This window comes from Dendrobium catenatum, unplaced genomic scaffold (genome assembly GCF_001605985.2).
Source record: "Dendrobium catenatum unplaced genomic scaffold, ASM160598v2 fragScaff_scaffold_992, whole genome shotgun sequence".
NCBI lineage: Eukaryota > Viridiplantae > Streptophyta > Magnoliopsida > Asparagales > Orchidaceae > Dendrobium > Dendrobium catenatum.
The window spans coordinates 393,571-417,267 of NW_021319454.1; the positions used below are offsets into that span (position 1 = coordinate 393,571).

The 23,697-nt window shown below is 35.8% G+C and overlaps 1 protein-coding gene across 2 annotated transcripts in view; it reads left to right on the forward strand.

Moving 5' to 3' along the window:
* Window positions 1-23,697, forward strand: part of LOC110113914 (zinc finger CCCH domain-containing protein 19) — a 64,025-nt gene that overhangs the window by 25,366 nt on the left and 14,962 nt on the right. Inside the window, exons 4-8 of one of the 2 annotated variants that reach the window (XM_020846637.2) lie at window positions 3,665-4,745; window positions 4,885-5,012; window positions 20,162-20,221; window positions 20,316-20,366; window positions 20,468-20,538. In XM_020846637.2, coding sequence (XP_020702296.1) covers window positions 3,665-4,745; window positions 4,885-5,012; window positions 20,162-20,221; window positions 20,316-20,366; window positions 20,468-20,538 — 1,391 coding nt within the window. The remainder of the gene's footprint in view (window positions 1-3,664; window positions 4,746-4,884; window positions 5,013-20,161; window positions 20,222-20,315; window positions 20,367-20,467; window positions 20,539-23,697) is intronic. The other variant, XM_028697720.1, reaches the window with a different exon arrangement.

A 23,697-nucleotide genomic window follows, 5' to 3' on the forward strand; every position in this document is an offset into this window, starting at 1 on the left:
AAAAACAAAGCAAACACTTTTATTCTAATAAGGGATGAAAAGCACTTGCAAGATACAACTTTCCTTCAATTCGAGAGGAAGGAAAAACAAATCTCTAGCCGTAGCCTAGAGCCCAAGAACACAAACCCTAGATCTCAAAAATGATTCAAATTCAAGATGAGCCCCTCTCCCTCCTAATTAACAATAAAGGATTCCTACAAATTACCTAAACAGCCCTTTGCATTCAAAAATTTCCCTCCCACATAATTAAATCAGCACCAAGTGGGGTCCACCTTGTCCGCCCCCTCCTCTGGGCGTTTCCGCCCCCGCCTGGTGTAGACCCGGGCTGAACCGGGTCCAGCCGGCCCCTCCTGGGCCGGTTCACGCGTAACACATACATTAGTAGTGCTATCATACTGTACTTGAATGCAGAATGAAGATATTATGATCTTCTTGATTTTACCTATACCCTATTCTCTTCATTACTTGGTGAATCACTTGAACCAAACTTTAGGTGATTGTTTTAGATTTTATATAGCATATTTTATTCCATACACCCTATCAGCAGATATCTTCTGCTCAATTATGGGAAAAATGGCCAAATAAATTTCTTTTGTTATAACCTCTGAAAAGGCATTCTTAATATCATGTTGTTGATGGTTGTTGACGACTGCAGTTGAAGTGGCTGCTAGTGATAAATGCTCATTTTTGCCACAAGGAGAAATGTCTCATGATAGTTCACTCCATATGTTTGTGTATATCGTTTAGTAACCAGTCTCACTTTATCTCTTCAAATAGAGCCATTGAACTTGTACTGCAAAGTAAACCTATTTTCATCATACTATATTCTTTTTCTTGGGTTTATTGATAATCTCCAATGCGTTATTTCTCTTTAATGCAGTCTTTCTCTCATAGTTTTTTTTTCCATACATGTACTGATTATGCCTTAAGTAAGATATTTGGGATAGAAAAAGTGTTAAGACTCATAATAAAATTTTTATGGAGAAGAGATAGACATCTATTTGTTATGTAATGAGACAATAGGTGTAAAGGTTCTGTTGTGCAACTTCTGCTATATTTTTTAACAATAACAGGAAGATCAACTCTATTTTCATCAAGAAGATCAAAGCTTACGATGTTCATTCTTAACAGCTATTGGGATGGTATTTTGGAATGGCATCTGGTTGAGTATAGCTCTTTTTCTTGAGTTCAGCAGGGGGAATCTCATAGAGTCACGGATCTAGATAAATTTGTGGTTGACAGGAGTGTACACGGGTAGATGAGTGTTATTAATGGTATTGGGGACATTCCATTCAGTGACAAATTTAGTGATGTTGAGATCATATTGACTAGGTAGAGATAGGATATGAGGGTGTTCTAGATGACTAAAACCAGAGTGGTTACGAATGTTATCTTCTATTAGTGAGATCTCCTGAAGATAAAGACTATGTGAAATCGGTTTAATCTGCAGCAAATGTGACATCAACATTTATGTTGAGTTTTTTAGATGTATGTTTTTTGTATGAGTGAGTATTTAAGAAATAAACTTGATTGCTCTGGGCTCCAATTTTCCTTTATTTTGACTAACAGCGAAGCTCATATTGAAACAACCATGGGCGCCGATTTTCCAAACTTGATATGTGAGTGAACTATTTATGCCCAAACTTGACTTTTGATATTTTTTCAAGTTGTTTAATCAGATAAAAGCGTCGAAAATGAATAGCATTGATAGCTTTGTTTTGTGGTTTGTGAAGGTGATGTTATTAGCTTGAAATTTCTCATTGATTGGGATTAGAAGTGAGTTGCTGGTAAGATATTTTTCTCTAGTATTTTTGTGAATTTTAGTCGAGCAAAAATATGCACCCAATTATATAGTTTGCCAAACTTCATTTAAAGAGTCAAAATACAACAACAACATCAAGCCTTTGTCTCACTAGGTGGGGTCGGCTACATGAATTCTTTTTCTCCATTGTGTCGTGTTAAAAGTCAAATTCCTATTTAAATCTAATAAACAAAGATCATTTCTTATATTTTCTAACCAAGTCCTTTTTGGTATACCTCAACATAAGTCAAATGTAATACCTCTACTTTCCGAACCGGGTCCTTGGAAGGCTGCTGTTTTATGTGACCAAATCATCTATGGCGACTCTCTCTAATCTTATCTTCCACTGGAGCTACTCGAACCTTTTCACATATATGCTCATTTCATATCCCATTTATAAGGGTAAAGCCACTCATCCACCTGAGCATACTCATCTTTGCAACACTTAACTTAGTATTATGCTTCTCAAAGAGTCAAAATATGATGATGAAAATGTTCTTTCAAAAAAGAAACTGAGGAAGCTTACTTTTTATAAAAGTAAAATTTAAACCTTTGACAAAAAAAAAATCATAAAAAATTAGATAATGAAGATTACTAAAAGGGCATTACCTTGGAAGGTAATAGGTAAAGCTACACCTGTTATTTGGTATGTGTGCATAAAATATGGCATAGATTTTATTCCAGAACTGTTCCATACACAGATTAACCAACCTTAAGCTTGAATTTGCTTAAGCCCATTGAGTGAAGACATGTCTGACAATGAGACAGACAAGGAATGGTCATGGACCATGAACAGTCTCTGGATAATTAATTGCCGCATCCCTATAGTATTACTCAATGTTGTCTATGTGCAGTGTCAACAATGGGGTTTGTTGGATTTGAAGCTTGAAACACAAACAAAAAGTAAGCTTTAGTTAGTTGAAGTGCTGGTCATATGGAACATTACATGATATCATGATATTCAACAACCTTTCTACGAAACATAATTATAAAATGATATATTCTATTGTAAGTTAAGTATGAATAATTAAAAATGTTACCAACTAGTATTAATTTAAGAAAACTTAACTCAATTGATATTTTATGTCTCTTTATAAACTTTTTTTGTGTGAAAATGAATTTTCAGAAGTAAAAGTAAGGAATATTCAAATATATAAAGTGAAGTCATCCACATCATTTGAGTTCATCTACGTTACCCAGCTCTTTGTTGTGCCACGATCACTTATTGTTTGCATTTTCTAACTCCTGGTGTTTTTGGGTGGTGTCTGGGACTCCAACACAGTGGAGGGTCCAAGAGTAATGAGCTACAATTTGTGAAATTGATTAAAAGAAAGAGTTGCAAGATCTGCGAATGACTATGGGGCAATGATAATTAAACCTTCTTCATTGTAAATGCGCTCAAACTAGTGAAATGAACAAGTTGTGACCCATGACTTGCACCAATGAATCATCAGCATGAAATGTCTGCATCTCTACGTCAACGTGCTTTCAACATGCTTTCAAGCAGAGCAAAGCATGGGGTTTTCACATCAGATCACTTCACTTCTAGTGTTCTTTTAACATCACTGATATTGCTATGAATTTCAAGCAAACAATGTACTTCTCGTTTGCTTTTAAGAAGTTGTTTAACTCTTGCTTTCATTTGTGAGGGAGATATGATTTATGGAATTGACTAGGGAAGCCTTATTTTCACTTGTTGTGGTGTTATTGATGGCATGCTTGTGGAATATTATATTTTGGTGCAGTATTAAATTTCAATATGCTCTTTTCACTCATTTTTTCTTGTATTCTATACATATTAATCATGGTGATGTTTTCTCTTTTCTTACGTCTCTGTTTTTTTTCCTATATTTACTTGTGCAGGATGGAGTAGATTTTAATGACCGTAGTTGTTGGGAGTACCTTTTTAAGGACTACTGGATAGAGTTGAAAGGAAAGTTATCAATGAACCTAGATGAAATAACAAAGGCTAAAACTGTATCAAAAGTCTGTAGTTTAGATATTGCAAATGAGGAATCTTCAGATGACGGACAAGGAGCCAGTTCAGACAGATCCTCAGCTTGCCATAATGAAAGTACTTCGAAAGATACTTCTAGAAAGAGAATGAAAAGGTATTTAAGGAATGCTATTCTAGACAGTTCAATAAAAGAAGGAAAAACAGAATTCTCAGCTGTTCATCAGGAGAATCCTTTGATGATCAAGGTGAAAAAGAGGCCGAGAAAAACTGTCAATGAGGGCACAGCAAATGATGCTAAAAGTCAGGTTTCTGTTTGTAAGAAAAATTATTCAAGAAAGAAATTGAAAAGGAAGACAAGAAGAGCTTCTGGGGAGAACTTGCTCGGAAATTTGGATAAGGAACCAACAACTGCCTCTGAGGATGTTAATTGGGCTTCTAAGGAGCTATTAGCTTTTGTGTCACATGTGAAAAATGGTGACAAGAGTATTCTTTCACAATATGACGTTCAAGAAATTCTACTTGATTATATAAAAGCAAACAACCTTCGTGATCCACGTAGAAGGAGCCAGATTATATGTGATAAAATGCTTCTAGCACTATTTGGTAAATCACGTGTTGGACACTTTGAAATGCTGAAGCTCGTTGAGTCTCACTTTCTTACTAAAGTCTCATCACCTGCATCAGATGAAAACCAAGGAGGTGATGCAGATCCCATTGAAATAGGAAATGAGGAAAATAATGATTTGATGGAAACTAATAGATGGATAACACGGAAAAGAGTGGAGAGCAAGCTGCAAGCCAATTTTTATGATTATGCAGCGATTGATTCTTACAACATTAACTTGATGTATTTGCGACGCTCTTTGATGGAAGAGTTGATTGATGACATGAGCACCTTTAGTGAAAAGGTTTTTGGATCATTTGTAAGAATTAGGGTTTCTGCTGCTAGTCAAAGACAAGAAGTTTATCGGTTAGTGCAAGTAGTTGGTGAGTGTAACCACACCCCAACTTCTCCCCCAAACCCAGAACTACAACTATCCACCCACCCAGACCTCAGTCCTTTTTTATTGTTTATTGCTTTCTTAAGTAAAACATAGATATACCTATCCTCTTTCTATGTCTGCAGGATGCGGCAAGGCACCTGAAGAATACAGAACAGGGAAAAGGATGACAGATGTCATGCTTGAGATAATAAATTTAGACAAGAAAGAAGTAATAACTATTGATATCATCTCAAACCAGGACTTCACAGAGGTAAATTTGGTTAAAATAGTTGATATTATATTTTGCTTCTCCCAGATTTCCATTTATTGCAGCCAAATAGGCATTGTGTGATGCCGCCTCCTTTTGTTTGAAAATGGTAGTAATTCTTTTACGTGCTAACTATGAACACTTTAATATTTCCATCTTTGCAATATCTTGGTCCTTCCCAAAAAAAAAAAAAAAAGTGACTCATCACTTTATTAAAAATAATGGATGGCTTTTGTTCAGTTAGCGGTTTTTGTCCAATTTTATTGGCATTATAATTTTATTGTGTAGTTGCTGAGCCGCGACCTTGATTTTCTTTCATCTGAGCTAATCTTTTTATCTATAAACTGTGTAGTAAAAATAGGGGTGGGGGAGAGAAAATTTAAGATTAAAGTAGATAGCATTTTTTACTAAATTGGATAGAGAAAAAACAAATAAATAAATAAAATGTAAATGCACGGTCTATGCTGCAAACTTGAGGCCATCTCCCCATTGTAGTAAAAATAATAGTGTTGTTATCTTTCTTCTGCTAGCTTCTGATTCTCTCCACATTGTGATTCAACCCAAGCATGATGTGTGGCCATCTCCCCCACTTGTGCGAAGTTCAACTCGCCATTTTGCATAAAGTCTAGGAGTCGTGACGTACGCAACTGCCTCACATTCCACACCCGTCTCCTGGTCAACCGTGAAGGCTCACACACTCCACTTTGTAGCCATCTTATATAGCCCATTTTGCAACGCTCTCACTTATTTTGCTTACAATTCCGTCTCCCAAATTCGCATTGCAGCATTTAAATCAAACTGTGCATTCCTTTTCTATATGTATCCTATAAAACCTGCATAAAAAAAGAAGTGGGAATCATAAACAGAAGAAGATCAAGTCATTATTCCTCATATGAGCCGTCAACTTCAAAGGCTCACGTTCATTGATCTTTGATTTGATCAAACGATGACCACCCTTCATCACAGTGGATCTTTATCTAGCTAGAGTTTCGCATCCTGCTAATTGATTTTGATTTGAGCACATGGAGTCTTCCGTTTATCCATAGATGCATCACTGTGAGCAAAGGTCAATGAAATCCTAGTGAGCTTTGGGATGTTGTTTGCCCCTTTTAGACCCGGAGAGTAGATTCATGGTGCTTTTCAAGGCCTAAAACTCATTAACGTGGAAGAAGATGAATGCCTATTTCCTTCACTCCCATAAGAAGTGCATTTCATAAGGGAAGACGAAAAGTGTTATTTTTTGAAACTTAAAATATAAGAAAATAAAATTTGATAGAACTGTGCAGGATGCCAAGAAGAATTGTGATATTTTGGTTACAGTTGGCTAATACCTATAAATTTTCTTATTTTCCTTGCTTTTGATTAGATGCTTGTACGTCTTAATTAGATTAATAATTAAATGAAGAAAGAAGTTAACATACAGGAATGGAACCTACAATGATTTTATATATAATATGACTATTATGTTCTGTTCTTTGTATGCTATTTAACTCTTCATATAGAACTGTTTTTTTGTTTGATCTTACTAAAGGAGAGTGGACCACCTTCATATTAAAATGAAATTAACAATGAGCTGTCCTGAGTTATCATAGTTGGCTTGAAAAGCGTATAACTTTGAAGGAAACAACCTCTTTTCAAAGAATTTATGGAACCCGCCACAATTATTCTCTTATAGTAGACTTTTATAGCAAGTTCATTAATTATTTATACAAGCACATACTATTTATTATTTTTAGACGCTTTCTGATGATAGAGCTTGATTTCTTTAATAGTCATACTGGAAGTTCACTTGATGCATTATAAGATTTACGCCAGCTTCCAACAATTGTTCAACTGTTAACAAATTTTATTCTTTCAAAAAATGGAAGAGATTAATTTCAGTAATGATGAATGTTAGTTGTATCCTTTTGATCACTTAGGTCATAAAACGCCATACTCCATGAGCAGTCTATGGTAACCCTCAGAGAGGGTGATGTAGGACTATGTATGATTTAAATGATTGTAATAATAATTTGCATGCTTTTAAGTAAGAGCAATAAGAATTAAAACGTTAGTCACTTAATGATAATAGAAAACAAAAGATGAGTGCTTCCGCGTAGGCTAAATCACACACTAATAGTTAAGATTACCAAAACAATTAGAACTTCAACATAGGCAAATTTAGGGGATTTTCAATAATATCCTTAGATTAACAATGAGAGTAGATGCATAGAAAGTCATAACTCATTCCTTACGTTTACTAAGCTTTGGCAGATAGCTTTGCACGATTCCTTATGCTTGATTCACAACCTACAATAGAAGAAGATTAGGAAGGAAATTGAAAAGGGGAAAAGTTCACCCTCGTCGAGGCATGACAATAATTTTCCACTGAACGGTGGAAAGCTGTTCTTCAATGGCTTTTGACAAGGTGAATATGATACGCTCCAAGTATCCCTCGGCGGAATTGTTTACTTCCGGATTGATGTGGAAGAAAGGATGTCGATGAAGCCTTGTGGATGAAGCCTTGTTCGTTGTAGACGAAATTGGAGTCAAGTTCAGGATCGGCCATGCATCGATTTTGTTGTGTTGAAGTGTTGTAGAAGATGTCCCTTTTTTGTCCTTGTGGATTCCCCTTGAGAGAAAGAAGTTTCTCTCAAGAAACCAAGTAGGGGAAGGGGTGAAAGGGTGGCCGGCCAAGGTAGGGGCTTGGGGGAAAGTTAGGTTCAGATTTTTAGAGGTGGAAGAGGGGGGGAAATTAAGAAATAATTTCCTAATTTATCCTCTAACTTTGGAAAGGATTTAAAGGAGGGATTTAGAGAGAGTGGGGGCGGGTAAGGGAGAGAGGGAGGGATTTAACTTCTTTCCCAAGTGGGAGGTTTTTATTTTGAAAAGCATCAAGGAGGTGGGGACAAGGAGGGGCCAGCAGCATCAAGGGGGATTGAGGAATTATGCAAGGGTTTTGATGCTTGCTTAAGTGGGATTTTCAAATTAAGGAAGATAATTTAATTCCAATTTAATTTGGATTTGATTTAAAAACAAAATGTTTCAAAATTGATTTGAATAATTGATATTGAAAAACTTTTCCAAAAGAGACTAAGTAAGAAAGGAAAGTAGTGATGAGGAGTTTGAATTTTTTGGAGGCAAAGGGGAAGGGGTAGGCAGGCGGCTAGGCTAGGTTTGGTGGGGTTCGGGTAGCTTTGTAATAGGGTGATGGGATATAGCCAAGTAGGAAGGGTGGAGAAGGTGGGGTGGGTCTTGGCTGAGTGGTGGGGTGGGGCTTGGCCGAGTGGTGGGGTGGTGGTTATGGCTGGCAGTGGAATGGCTTGGAGGTGGCCGGCGGCTTTTGTGAAGATGGTGCGGCTGTATGTTGGAAGGGATGGTGAAGAGGAAGAAGAGAAGATAGGGAAGAAAAATAACCACGAACTCGGACACTTCCAAGGTTGGTGGGTGATCCGATTCCCTCTTTTAGGGATTTCTCTCCAAAGACTCTCAAGCTCTCACAAGAACTCAATTTGCAAAAAATTGATTATCATTCATTCATTAACTTCAAAAGAAATATAAGGGGGCTATATATAGCCTCATATAATGAAAGGGAAAATAAAAGAGGACATAGCCCCTAGGGCTTACATATGACAAAACCCTTAAGTAAGGGTACAGTGAGAAATGCTACTAAAACAAATATATTAAGCAAATAAATAAAATAAATACATATGAAGACTCAAAAATAGTTCAGCGCGATCGTGGCCGTAGATTGTCGGTCATGTCTCTGATATACTTTCCATGATCTGATGTCGCCATCAGAGGAAGAACTTTTGAGATATTTATATATTTAACAAAAAGTTGATATTTCCCAAGCAGAAGGTATAATACATGATAACCTAAATAGAAATTGCGAAGACTGCTTCACATGTAGAAGATTTAAGCAATCATCAAATCCATCCTTGAATGAAGCCATTGATTATGAATGGATGATCTTGTCTTCAATTGTTGATGTATACATATGGTATTTGTTTTAATGGTAAGCTAGTAAACATTTAGATATCAACATCTTTAAAGAAAATGAGAGAAGTAAAAAATGAAACTTAAGTTTTTAATAATTTAATATAGTTAATCACAGCTAAATGTATGGATTAAGCTTAATAGTTGTCAAAATTATCAGAACTGCACTTCAAAATTTGGCTTCTTTTAAGCACCAAATTTTGTTGCCTATATCTAAAAATATGTTCTCAAAATAACTTAAATAACATTGGGTTTTATTGAAGTGCATCGATAAACATGTATAAAAAAATGAGGAGTTTATAAGTATATTTCTGTCTTTACAATTTTTATAACTTTTTATTATTAGTTCTAGGAGAGCTTGGGTTAATTTAACGTGGTTATACTATCCTCCCTAGAGTGAAGAAGTATCTAAAGGATTAAGTTGTAATGTCTCCTTGGCTTTATTTTAAAGGCAAATAAAGTATATCTAATTGATTAACTGAAAAAGCTGAGTGCCTATGTTTAACTTTATTTACTCTCAGTTGATCCCACGATCTTGGTGAATCATCTTATCATACATGTTAGAATATACACTAATAAAAATAAATAAATAAATATATCAAATTCCACTATTGGGTTCCCTTGGGTACATGGTGAAGTTGCAAGGCTCACTCATTTGGCCGCCTTGTCTATAGATTGAGATTGTAAGATCTACTATTAAAGTTGATTCTAATATTTTTTTTGGGTGTCCCATATACCAACTTTTCAAAATTCAGGATTTTAAAGCGTATCCCTCTCGAAAACTCACAGATAGAGCAATATATCCTAGATTTTAAACTATCTTAATTCAATACATTAGATGCAATTCAAGAACCTAAATGATGTATTTTTAGCCTCCCAAGGGATGTAACTCTCATTTTATCCAAAAAAATTCTCATTTCAAAATTATTTAAGTGCATTGATAAACATATTAATGTATAAAAAAACGTGGAGTTTATAATATCTAGTTGATTAACCAAAAAAGTTTATTGCCCATATTTATCTTTATGGACTCTCAGTTGATCCCAGGAGCTTGGTGAATCATTTTAATATACATATTAGAATATACACTAATAAATAAATAAATAAATAAAATCCACTATTGGGTGGCTTACTCGTTTGGCCGCATTTTCTATAGATTGAGGTTGTAAGATTTACTATTAGGTTGATTCTAATATTTGTTTGTGAGCCCCATATACTAGCTTTTCGAAATTCAGTATTGTATGGCACATACCTCTTGGAAACTCACAGATAGAGTAATATATCCTAGATTTCAAACTATCTTAATTCAATACATTAGACACAATTCAAGAACCTAAATGATGTATTTTTAGGCTCCCAACGGATGTAACTCTAATTTTAACCTAAACAACGCTCATTTCAAAAACATCAGAATTGCCAATCTAGACATAAATCAATGTGGTTATCTTGCCTATATGGTGAGGTTATAAAATCCACCATTCGGGATGCCAAGGTTGCAAGATTCACCATTCGATTTGTCCTGTGTATAAGGTAAGGTTCTTTGACCCACTATTTACCTATAGCGAATGGTTGTAAGATGCTCCCTATGGGCTTCCTTGCCCATGAGTCAAGCTTGCAAGATCTGCTATTGGGTCGATTCTAATATTCGAGCCATAAAATCTGACATTATTGAGATTGTTACACATAGAAGAACCCCAATATTACTTGAGTTGGCTCTGTCACGACCCGGCCCGGTTAGCTTGTGTAGACGAGGCGGGAACAAAATCGAACGTTCATAACATTTCAATCATCTTAAAACATGTATTTATGAATCTAAAAGACTTTAACTTAGATTTAAAAGCGCCTCTAAATTCTCCCAATATATATAAACAATAGTTCATATCATTTCATGTCATTCAAAACAAGGTTTTAAAAGGCGAAATCGAGAATCGAGATATTTTTTTTTAAGCGAGGCGAAGGGAGGCGTAAGCCTCGAGGCGGATCGAGGCGTAAGCCTCAAAGCGATTAAAATAAATTAATTTAAAATTATAAATATTGACAAAAAATAACAAAATATTAAGTCAACTATGAATTTGAAAATTTGTTTCAAGATAATATTACTATAATACAAGATTTAAAATAAACTCACTTAAAAATAAAACATCCCCTTAGGATCAAGACCCAAAGCAGGCTCATCATCACTTTGATTGTCTTCAGAAGAATCTTCATAATTAATGTCAAAGTCATCCTCAAACTCTTCTTCATCTATACCATTTTTTCCTTTATCTCCTATATCAGTTAATATTTCATTAGCTCTAAAATGAAAGAATAGTAACATACAAAATAATTCATTATATTTAAGAATATCTTTGAATTTTTTTGAAGCTCCAATCTCACTTTGTTTCTATCTTTTATATACTTGGGTAGTTGCTTCATTGTCTTCTTCATTGACATGAGTTTCTTTTTTTGCTTCTTCAGAAACATCAGCATTCTTAGGAGTAACACATTCATCATTAGATTGTAACTCATCAACAAGCAAAGGGTCAATTTCATTCTCAGTATTTTCTTGATTCTGCAATTTGAGATGTTTATCTTTCAGTTTTTTGTTTATTCGATCTACCACCAATTGATTTCTTCTCTTTGTATGAATTTGATTGAAGATGCTCCAATTATGCTCGCATGCAGAAACCGAACACGTTAGGCTAAAAATTTTAACTGCAAAAACTTTCAATTCAGGAACATCATCTCTAAACTGAGCCCACCAACGTTCTACATGAAGACAAACATAGTATTTTATGAATATTGGTTGAAGTAGAAGACTTGAACATAAATATTAACATTAAAATTATAAATACACAAATTATAAATATACCACGAGATCGTGTTTTGTAGTATGCTTGTGTTGCTTTAAATCTAAACATTCCCTTTTTCAAATGAAAATAATCAAGTTGATCATTCACTTTGAGTTAGTCTTCTTAATAAATGAGTCTGTCAATACATGCATACAAACCAATGTTCACCTCTTTGTCAACATGAAAAATCTTTATCATAATGAAATTGGGGGTTTAAATAGGATGCAGCAGCATGTAAGTGTTAGTGTAATTGTTGATCCCACTTTTCATCTATAATATCCCATATTTCTTTTGTAGTTGTAGGAGGCTGAATATCCTGAGTATTTATGTTTTTCTCGTTATAATTATTTAGCATAAATCTATCCATGGGCCCCCGATTGCCTTGGTCAGAAGAAACTTGATGGCTTACAGTACTGGAACCTTCATACTGTGATCCATAGTAAGAAGAGTTTCCTATCATCTCTTTCATATTTCTTTGTGTGACCTCCTTTGTGGTGGCAAACTTTTTTAAATAATCTGTACATTCCTTTTTCACCTCATCAGGTACTTTTGCACATGATCCCACATTGACATGAGTGCAGGCTAGATGATCCTTCAACCTCTTGACGCCACCAGTTATGCATTTCTCATAGAAATTATATTTCATGTAAACATATCCATTCTTTCCACCTTCGTCTGACACTTCAACTTGAGTTCCATATTTCCATGCAGGATCTTTCCTTCTTGTGCCACTAGTCATGCTAATAATTTATAGAAATATTAAATAATCAACATAAAAAAATCAACAATTTGACAACATGAATACAACAATATACCGGTCTGCCGGGGGTCCAAGGGGGAACTACCCCCTTGCGGGGAACAAAATTTTATTGTAAGAGTAATTTTGAAATTCTGCTTGTTTTTAAAGTTTGTAAATTGTTTGTATAAAAAGATACCAAGCGGTACCGAGCATGTACCTAACAGTACCGAGCATGTACCGGTCGGTAACGAGCATATACTGCTCGGTACAGAGCGATACTAGCTCGGTACCGAGCAGTACTGGTACTGCTCGGTACCGAGCATTACTGGCTCGGTACCTAGCATTACCGCTCACTTGCTCGGTACCGAGCGGTACCTAACGCTACCTAGCAGTATCGAGCATGTACTGAGCGGACGAATGAAAGAAAGTCGAATCAGGAGTTATTTAAGCTTTCGTTAATGCACGTCAAAGTCAAGGCCCACAACACCGCTCACCTGCTCTTCTAACCTAATTGAGGCCTAAGCGTTTCCTGCACTCACAACTTCGGCTTCGTTTCCTGCTTTTGAAATCGTTATTGCTTTCGGCTTCGTTTCCTGCGTCGTCTCCTTCCGACTTCGTCTCCTGCACTCACGGATTCGTCTCCTTCCCTCACGGCTTTGTCTCTTTCCTTCACGGCTTCGCCTCCAGTTCGCCTTTCAATTCTCACAAGAAGCCCTAATCCTATATGCGAATATGCGAACACGAATCGGCTGCATCGTATTTACATATATACTTTTGAAGCGGTGCCTCGTACTGCCTCGAGGCGTTACGCTCTGATGCGTACGCCACATGCGAAAATATCGTAGGCTTTGCTGGATGGTTCGAGGCGTAAGCCCCGATACGCATGACTTTCGCCTCGACTTGAGGCACGACTCAATGTGGGCGCCTCGTCCGCTTTTTTAATGATTGATTCAAAATTACATAGGTGGCTTTAAAATTTTTAAAGCATGTTAAATCATCCAAAAAGGAAATCAACTACAACTAAGAAAATATTAAAAGAACCTGTCAACTGGTACACGATGACTGTAGGTGAACCTTGAGTTGTCAGCCATCTCTTACAGCAGGCTCTTGAAAAGTATCCCAACACGAGGGAGTGAGCTAACGCTCAATAGGAATTCTCTAATCTTAACATGTTCTCATGTCTTTAAAATGAAAATTCACATTTTATTTCTTTCATACATATGCTAGTTTTCATGTTTTATGAATGTTAAATGTTTTATGTATGCCATATGCATATGCCTTATGTATGTCAGGTAATGAATGTCATAACTTATGTATATCATAACTTAAGTATATCATATACAACCGTACCGGAGTACTAAGAGTGTATTGATCAGGTACACAAACATCTTTTTGGCCATTCATTTCTTTTCCTCTTTGACCCCAAAGGGCCATATTGTTCCCGTATTGCTCATAAGAGCCATATTTGTGCTTTCGCACCATATTTGGTACTGCACATTCAACATGCACAAGCATTTTCATAGTCTATCCATATAGGCATATGTATGTAAACTCTTTCCATGTAGATATAAACTCTTTCCATATAACATCATTTATCATGAAGTAAATGTATGAAAGGAACATTTATAAATGCTTTGAGTGTTAAACATAAACACTACATTTTATTATGTGTCAAAGCAACTAAAATTTCACTTGCCATATTCAATTAAGTAAAGCTATGCAATTTTCATGAATCAATTAAGTAAAGATATAAAACATAAAAGATCAATAAGAACATAAAGAAATGTGATCATGTAGGGAAGAGGTTCCTACCTCAAAACCACTTTGTAAGCTTCCACTTCACCAACCTATATTTACTTCTTCCCAAAACCTAAAGAAAATATTACAATATCAATCTCTTGTGCCAATTTAAACATCTATAACACACTAATCCTACACATACCATAGTTAAATAATCCTCTTAAGCTCACTAATTCACACTCACCTACCCATATCCTAAGACCTTTAATTAACCACATGAGCATATTTATTAAATAAAACATGTTTATTGCATACTTCATTTTAAGGTAAAACATAGGATAATAATATATAGTTTGACACAATCCCTTTCTTCCATAAAATAGGAATTAAATGAAATTTTCGGTTTTGCTCAAAGCTCAATTTTTGGAAACCTAATATTGCACTAATATCATTCTATTTACATACAAAACATTCCTCTTTCCTATATATAAGTTTAAGGCATTAAAATTTCCGATTTAATCATAAAAAATTTTAGGAAAATTACTTTTTTCTCAAAGAAGTTAAATATCCCCTAGTTAGAGAGCTCCCTAAACCCTTAGGAATAACTTTTGTTCACATGCAAGTTCAAAAACCCTAGTTTTGGAAAGCCCTAATTTTTAAAACCCAAATTCTTGAAGAAAAATTGAATTTTTTTTCATACAATTCATTTCCTTAATATCTTCTACCATTCCTTACAAAAATAGTCCAAAAATGGTGAAACCCTAAATTCGGAACTTATGTTTTCCTTAAGAAAACTTCAAGTTTAAGTCTTAGAATTGTAGGTATAACCAAGCCCTAAGATTCTTCTAAAGAAAACTTCAATAAAATCAAAACCCTAAAGTTTTGGTTCAAGAAAATCTCAAGTAAAGAGCAAGATTCTTCAAGATTGACTTACCTCTTATCTTCTCCAGTCTTCCTCTAGCTTTTTTCTAAAGGATCTCGTCGGAAAAATAAGCCGACCGCCACTCCCCAAGCTCTCCCGTCGCCTCCTCCCCCCTCTCTCGCGTGCGGCCGAATGTAACGAGCAAGGGACCGAAATGTTCGGTCCCTTAGGCGTGTGAAGCTTTTAGGAAAATAGGGTTAGGGCCAAATTATGCATGTGCCCTTCCTCCCAAAGTATTTCTATATGCTCATGAGGGGTAATAAGTGAAGAAATGACTAATATTACTTAAACTTCTTTGACGAATTATAATTTCCAAACCATACGAAATTTGATATAAATTATTTATATGGTTTCGATCAAAATTTTGTGTCGAATTTAATAAAATTTATTTCGTCGAATTTCAACGATTTTGAAAATTTGCCTAAATTCGTCACAGCGCATCGAAATACGTGCGACGCATTCGAACGACAAATTTTGGGTTTTACAGGATCATCCAAAATTAGTCATAATTGTAGGTTTAGCATACAAATTTTGAGTGGTAATACTATCCACATTTGCTCTGCTTGAAACACCTATACAGGCCAATAAAAATCATAAGGAATGCCACTACTATTACAAATTATTTCATACCTTGGAAGCCTCTGTTATGTAACAAGTACATAAATTGTTGGCTGATTAAAATTTCAGCAATATAGAACGAGAGATAGAGAAGAATATTGTGGCAAAACACTTAAATTGCCTTTTAAATTGAAGAAATACAGAAGAAGAGAAACAAGGTATAATGGATCTTCTATTGGAGAGGAAGATCCGACTCTCCTAAATCTTTGGATGCCGCTAGAGCCCAAGAAAGAACTAAGAACCCGAAAAAATTAACAAAAACAGAGATAAAACTTTAACCCTAGCCACCAAAACTTACTTATGCATATAATAATTAGGTAAATCCCAACATAGCCCATTCTATTTGAATTTTCCCTCCTAAATCCCACCAAAATCCTCCTAATTAAGCTTGTGGACCCCACTAGGATTGGGACGACAATGATTGGAGCGGAACTCCCGTGTTCCACCTCCTGTAGACCTGGCTCGGTCTTGGTTGGACCGGCTGGACCGTTCTATCAATACTCCGCTCCCAAAGAGCCACCTTGTCCTCAAGGTGGATGGATAAAAACTGATGCTTTACACTCTCATATGGCTCCCATGTGGCATCATAGTAATGAAGGTTTTTCCACTTAACCAACACTTCCTTGGGCTCTCCCTTTCCATGCTGTACCCCTTGAAGCTCTAGTGTTCCAAAATCACCTCTAAATCCTCTGTCAGTGTCCCTGGTAATTCTGAACTAGTTGTATGATCCCCCACATCTCTCCTCAATTAAGATACGTGGAACGCGGGGTGTATGGAAGCAGTCGAGGGTAACTTCAAGCGATAGGCCACTGGTTCAATCCTCTTCAACACCTCATAAGGGCCAAAGTACCTCGGGGCTAGCTTTTTATTCCTTATAATAGCTACTGTCCTCTATTTATAGGGTCGCAACTTTAAAAATACCCTATACCCAATGGCAAACTGGATGTCCTTTCCATATTTATCAATGGTGCAAAATAGCGTGCGCCATGGCGCACGGCGTGGCGCGGCATACCTACGGCGCCATGTTTATGGCAATGCACATGTATTTAAAATAGCGTGCGCTATTTGCGCCACATGTGAGCCATGGCGTACGACGCAAAATAGCGCGCCAAATTGTTTTTAAATTTCATTATACTTATGAATATTTTTTACAAGAATTAATAACTTAAAAGGTATGATTCTTATTGATTGCTACTTGAAGTGTTTCACTAGCAACCATGGTTTAGAGGCGTCCACCTCTTAAAAAAAAAAACGCTCAGTACTGCTAGGGGGAAGCGCCCCCTTGGACCCCCGGCAGCCTGGCATATTGTTGTATTCATCATCTTTAGTAATTGTTGTTAGTGTTAGTCTGATTCTTCATGAGTGCATGCTTTGTATAAGTTTTCTTCATGAGTGCATGCTTTGATTGGAAGACATTGGACTCTATAGGAGAGGAGGAAGGGGTGATGACTTTAAATATGAGTCATTGTCTCTTGGATAGCTTGTCTTTCATTTTTAATGATATTTCATATTCATGATTATTATTTTATAATTCTTATATAGTTTGCATCATGTTCAAAATGGCGCGCGCCGCACCATGCGCTATGCGTCATTGCTTAAAAGGGACTTTTGCGCCATGGTGCGCCATTCGTCGTTAACAGGTATGGTCCTTCCTGTGCCCATCCACCTGCTTATTCATAATTAGTTGAGCCATAAGCAAGTGTATTTTTTTAATTCCTTTATAACCCTATCCCTTTCCTTCAGACACTGTTTTACTAAAGATATTGTTGTGCAGCTCTGCCCAAAATGTACCAAATATGGAGGGTCTCTCTCGTACATCACTTTGAAAGGACTCATCTGGGAGGCCGAGTGGGATGAGGTGTTGTATTAGTATTCTGCCCATGCTAGCCGCTTGGCCCATACCCTAGGTGTTTCTGAAGGAAAACAACGCATGTACGTCTCTAAGCTCCCGTTCAATACTTTTATTTGCTTATTTGTCTGTGGTGATAAACAGTGCTCCTCTTCAGCACTGTCTCTTGTAGCCTAAATAGTTCCCTCCTAAAATTATCGAGGAACACCTTATCTCTGTCAGATACTATAGACTCTGGTATCCCATGTAGCCTGATCACCTCCTTGATAAATGTGGCCACTTCTGTCACTATCATGTAAGGATGTCGTAGGGGGATGAAGTGAGCGTACTTGCTCAATCTGTCAACTACCACCAAAATTATAGTAAATCCTTCCTATCGAGGTAACCCATCAATAAAGTCTATGGTAACCTCCTCCCACACCTGTTAGGTAGAGTTAACGGTTGAAGTAACCTCCCAGGAGCATGGCCTTGCAGTTGTTCCGTTGGCACATCTCACATCTAGCCACTATATCTTGAACATTCTTGTGCATCCCCTTCCAATACAACTTCGTTTCCAGTCTCTTGTATGTCTTATGTACACCAAAGTGACCTCTAACAACGCACCTGTGGAACTCTTGCAGCGGTTGTAGGATATGAATTAAGATCATAGGCATCACAAACCTTCCCTGGTACAACAATCTCTCCCTTTCTAGAGAATAACCTAGGTAACTGTTCTCATTCTTCAGAAGATCTGCTCTAATTTTCCCATCTCCTCATCTTGTATACTCTCCTTAATAGCACCCCAGTCCAGCACTAGCACCAAAAAAACTGGCTGATATTTGGTAGGGCTAAAATCGGTACTATGGTCATGACTTTCTTTTGTCTCTCAAAGGCCTATATAGCTACCTCTCCCCACAAGAAGTTATTCTTCTTTAGTTTTTCAATTAATAATCAGGCTATGGAGTTGTATCCTCTCACAAATCTCCTGCAGTATCCCTTCAAACCTCTGCAGCTCTCTCAGATTTCTAGGTAGAGGCCATTTATGCATTGCCTCAATCTTGGCTTGATCAGTAGCCACCTCTTCCTGAGAGATCACATGCCCCAAGTATTTCACACTGGCCTATGAAAAGTAGCACTTCTTCAGGTTGGCCCAAAACTGATGTTCCTGTAATACTTCCAAATCCATACTCAAATATTACATGCTCCAATTAAAAAAGAATTATTAAAAAAAAATTTACATGGTCCAAGTGCTCCTCTATCGACCTATTAGGTAACAAGTATAGAAATTGTTGGCTGAAATTGAAATTTCAGCAATATAGAACCAGAGGTAGAGAAGAATATTGTGGCAAAACACTTAAATAGATGTTAGATTGAAGAAATATGGATGAAGAAAAGCAAGATAAAATAGATCTTCTATTGGAGAGGAAGATTCGGCTCTCCCAAGTCTCTAGACGCCACTAGAGCCCAAGCGAGAACTAAGAACTAGAAAAATTCAGTAAAAATAAAGATAAAAAAATTAACCCTAGCCACAAAACATACTTAAGGATACATAATTAGTTAAATCCCAACATAGCCCCTTCTATTTGAATTTTTCCTACTAAATCCTCTCCATAATCCCTTTAATTAAGCTTGTGGACCCCACTAGGATTTGGGCGACAATGATGGGGGCGGAGCTCCCCTGTTCCACCTCCTGTAAACCTGGACCGATCCAACTTGGATCGGTCCAAGGACCAGTCTATTAGCCCCCTTGTTCGTCTTGATTGAAGCTTAAAATGCCTCAAATTACGATAAATTAAGCTACTCAAATGTTGAACAAGACATACATCAAAATCGTCCTACATGTACCGCGACATAAGCATGCATTTCTGAAGAATTTATGGATGTGTTTCCCACTTATTTGTATGAATTTTTCCCACAGGCGTGATATAGGATAATTTTCCTAGATGAAGTGAGACATGAAAGTCAAATGTTTAATTTGTAATCCCTTTATCTGTTGGGTCCAATAGGTGCTGTTTAACTACCATTTACTCTCTAAATTGAAAGTATTGCTTTGGGATCTAAAAATATTGAGAAGAGAAATAAAAAAGCTTCACTAGCAGCAAAGCACCAGCCTTTGTAGAATCTCAGTAGGATGGACTCCCAGTTATAATTCGTTTACTTTTTAACTATATGAGCTAAAAGAGGAAATTGAAACAAAACTTCTTGTTCAATTGTTACGATTTTTGAAGGATTTGAAAGAATTTTGATATGATAAACATATGTACTGGTTAATAGTTTTTCAAAACTCTAAATTTGGATTATTTGCGGAAGCTTTAATTATTTTCTTGATGGTGATTATGATAGGTTATAAAAGGATTGTTGATTTTCGGTTTGTGTTATTAGTAGATACCATAATCTGTAGTAATAAAACTGTTACGGTTATTTTTCTACTATTTTCATTTGTGTCAATTATTAATTCCTGTTTTTTGAATTTTTCTTATTGCTTTTTATTTTTAGGAGGAGTGCAAGCGCTTACGGCAGAGCATAAAGTTTGGGTTTATCAGTAGGCTGACAGTGGTAATGCTAATTTTATTTTTTTCTAGTTATATTGTAGCCTAGTCATGTATGTCAATGCTTCTATGAAGGTTAATGAATATATAATTTTTTAAAGGGAGAAGTTCAAGAAAAAGCGAGGGTTCTACAGGCTCTGAGGGTCAGTGACGTAAGTTCGTCAAATCTTGCACAGCCTAGAGGAATTATCTATGTAACTTGCAATTATCTAGTACTTATTTTTTATTTGTTATTTATACGCTTCTTTTGTAGCATCTGGAAAGTGAAAAATTACGGCTCACCCATCTTCGTGATCGTGCAAGCGAAAAGGGTAGGAAAAAGGAATATCCTTTTTGTTAAGTAGTCGAGTTTGATATTTTCAAATAATTTGGCGGTGTCACATTGGCATGCTACTTCTAGTTAAGCCTATGCTTTGAAAGTTCAGTTTTTCAGATATAAAGAAACCAATCTGCCTACTCCAGTTTAGGTTTGACCTGCACTGCTCACTAATTTTTTGTTGTTTATCTTTTTAATTGAAATTGGTTGATGTGACTCCCTTTCACTTGAGGTGCTTATTGAACCCCCGTAGTTACCTGTGATGTTATTATTTAATGCGATTTTATTTTCTATAGTTTTTTTAAGGAATTCAGTCTGCAGGTGGTCCGGCGTACTTCAAGTTCCCGTAATAGGCTATACTTTTTCTCTTTATATAAAGGGATATTGTTCCTCTTTCTAAATAACAACAACATCATGCCTTTATGGGGTCGGCTACATGAATCATTTTTCTCTATTGGGTCCTATTAAAAGTCAAATTCTCGTTTAAATCTAATAAAGAAAGGTCATTCCTAATATTTTCTAACCAAGTCTTTTTAGGTCTACCCCTACCTTTCTTAACAAAAGTCAAATCTAATACCTTTACTCTCCTAATCGGGTAATCGAAAGCCGCCATTTTATGTGACCAAACCATCTAAGGCGACTCTCTCTAATCTTATCTTCTACTGGAGCTACTCCAACCTTTTCACATATATGCTCATTTTGTATCCTATCACTAAGGGTAAAGCCACTCATCCACCTGAGCATCCTCATCTCTGCCACACTTAACTTAGTATTATGCTTCTCTTTTAATGGCCAACATTCGGCACCATAAAGCATTGCAGGCCCAACTACCATCTTATAGAATTTTCCCTTACGTTTGAGGGGTACATTTCTATCACATAACAAGCCCGATGCATTCCTCCACTTCAACCATCCAATTTGAATTCTGCTGATAATATCCCCATCTATTTCACCATCACTTTGAACAATTGATCCAAGATATCTAAAACGTGTACTCTTATTAATGACTTGATCGCCCAAAGTCACAATCCCCTCACTAGGTCTATTACTACTAAAATTACACTCCATATATTCCGTTTTAGATCTACTCAAGCGAATACCTTTAGACTATAAGGTTGACCTCCATAATTCAAGTTTACCTTCAACTCCCTCTCTAGTCTTATCAACAAGAAGAATATCATCAGCAAAAAACATACACCAAGGTACATCCTCTTGCAAATGTCTAGTGAGAACATCCAAGACTAAAGCAAAAAGATATGGGCTTAAGGTTGATCCTTGATGTAACCCAACCGAAATAGGGAAATACTTGGTCAAACCGCCTTGTGTTTGAACACAAGTAACTTAGCTCCTAATACTATCTTTAATGATTTTTGAATATAAGCATTATTGACTCCTTTTTCAAGAACTCTCCATAGCACTTCTCTTGGAACTTTATCATATGCTTTTTTCTAAATAATAAATATCAGTAGTAGATCTCTTATTTTCTCTATATTTCCTTCAAGCCTCTTAATATGTATGGCTTTCACTAGTCGCTACACCGGCATGAAAAAAATTTGATTTGAGAGAACATTTAGTATCACGGCAACGCTAGCTCATAACTCGCTCCCATATTTTTTAAAGTATGAAACATTAACTTAATACCTCTATAATTCGCAACAATCTAGTGCATCACCTTTATTCTTAAAATAGGAATTAAACATACTCATTCTCCATCCATCTGGCATCTTTTTAGTCTTCAAAAATAGTATTAAAAAGTTTAGTAAGCACTGAAATTCCTTCATCTCCTAAGCATTTCCCAACCTCTATTGGATATTTCCTCGAGCTCAACAGCTTTTCCACCCTTTATTTTCTTAAGCCTCTCTAACTTCAGTTTACTAATACGCCGATAAAATAGAAATTTTTTATGATATATTTAGAGGGTGTAAGTCACTATATGTCAATCTTATTTTACAATCTTCATTAAAATGTTTGCAAAATATTCATCCATCTTTATGAATATCATCTTTTAGAGAAAGTATTTTTTGATCTTCATCTTTAATCACTTCACTTGAACTAAATCCTTAATACTGCCTATCTCTTTGTTGGCTAACTTATAATATATCTTTCTCCCTCTTTAGTATCTAAATATATTATATAAATCACTAAAAGCTAATGTCTTTGCATCGCATATTGGTTTCTTAGCATCCTTCGAGCCCTTTATATATTTCCCAATTATCAGAATTTTTTAAAATTAATCAATTTTTATAACAAAGCTTCTTATTTATACTTTTCTTGCACATTAGATTCCACTAAACTATTTTACTATTAGGAGCTTTTCCCTTGATATCCAAGGACATCTTTGCAATATTTTTATATATAAGCCACTTTTCCCACATAATATTAGCACTTCATGCAGACAGACAAATCTTACGATCTAAAATCTTTTTACAAAAATATTTTTGTAATATTCTTTAAATGCCCCCATCTATCTAGAAAATTGTTTTACACTTATTTTTTATTTTATGCCTTTTTATTTAAAATCAAAACTAATAATCGATGTTGGGCATAATAAATTTCACTCTGAATAATCTTACAATTTGCAATCTAACGATTTAATTTCTAATAAAATATGTCAATCTGGGTTGTCTATACCATTTATATAATATGAGTCATAGCCATTCCTTGTCTTAATAAGGTATTTGAGTAATTTGAAAAATATGACCTAAACAAAAATCCTAATATGGTCTTGTCGCACCTTACATTCGTGCGTTCCCAAATCCATGCCACCATAAGTTTTAAGTCATTCACACAAAATTTAATTAGATATCATATCCAAACCTACTTGAGGAGCTAAGCCTTATAATATTAAAATCCTTCATTCAACACAATCTTTAAAGCTATAATTCTATCTCCAATCCTATAATTTTTATAAACATTATCTTTAAACTCTATCTATAATAAATTCACACATTTTAGTACGACTCCTACGCATGACCCAAAATTTAAAATCTAAACTATCAATTCTAGCCTCTCTCCAACCCTTTAGTTCCTGAATGCTAAAAATATTTACTCCTATGAATCATATCTATAATATCTGATATTTTCTGTAAGGAACACTATATTTTAAGTTCCGATATCTATTTTAGTTCATGGCCCTAGCTTCTTGCCCATCCGTCCTTGATGTGGTA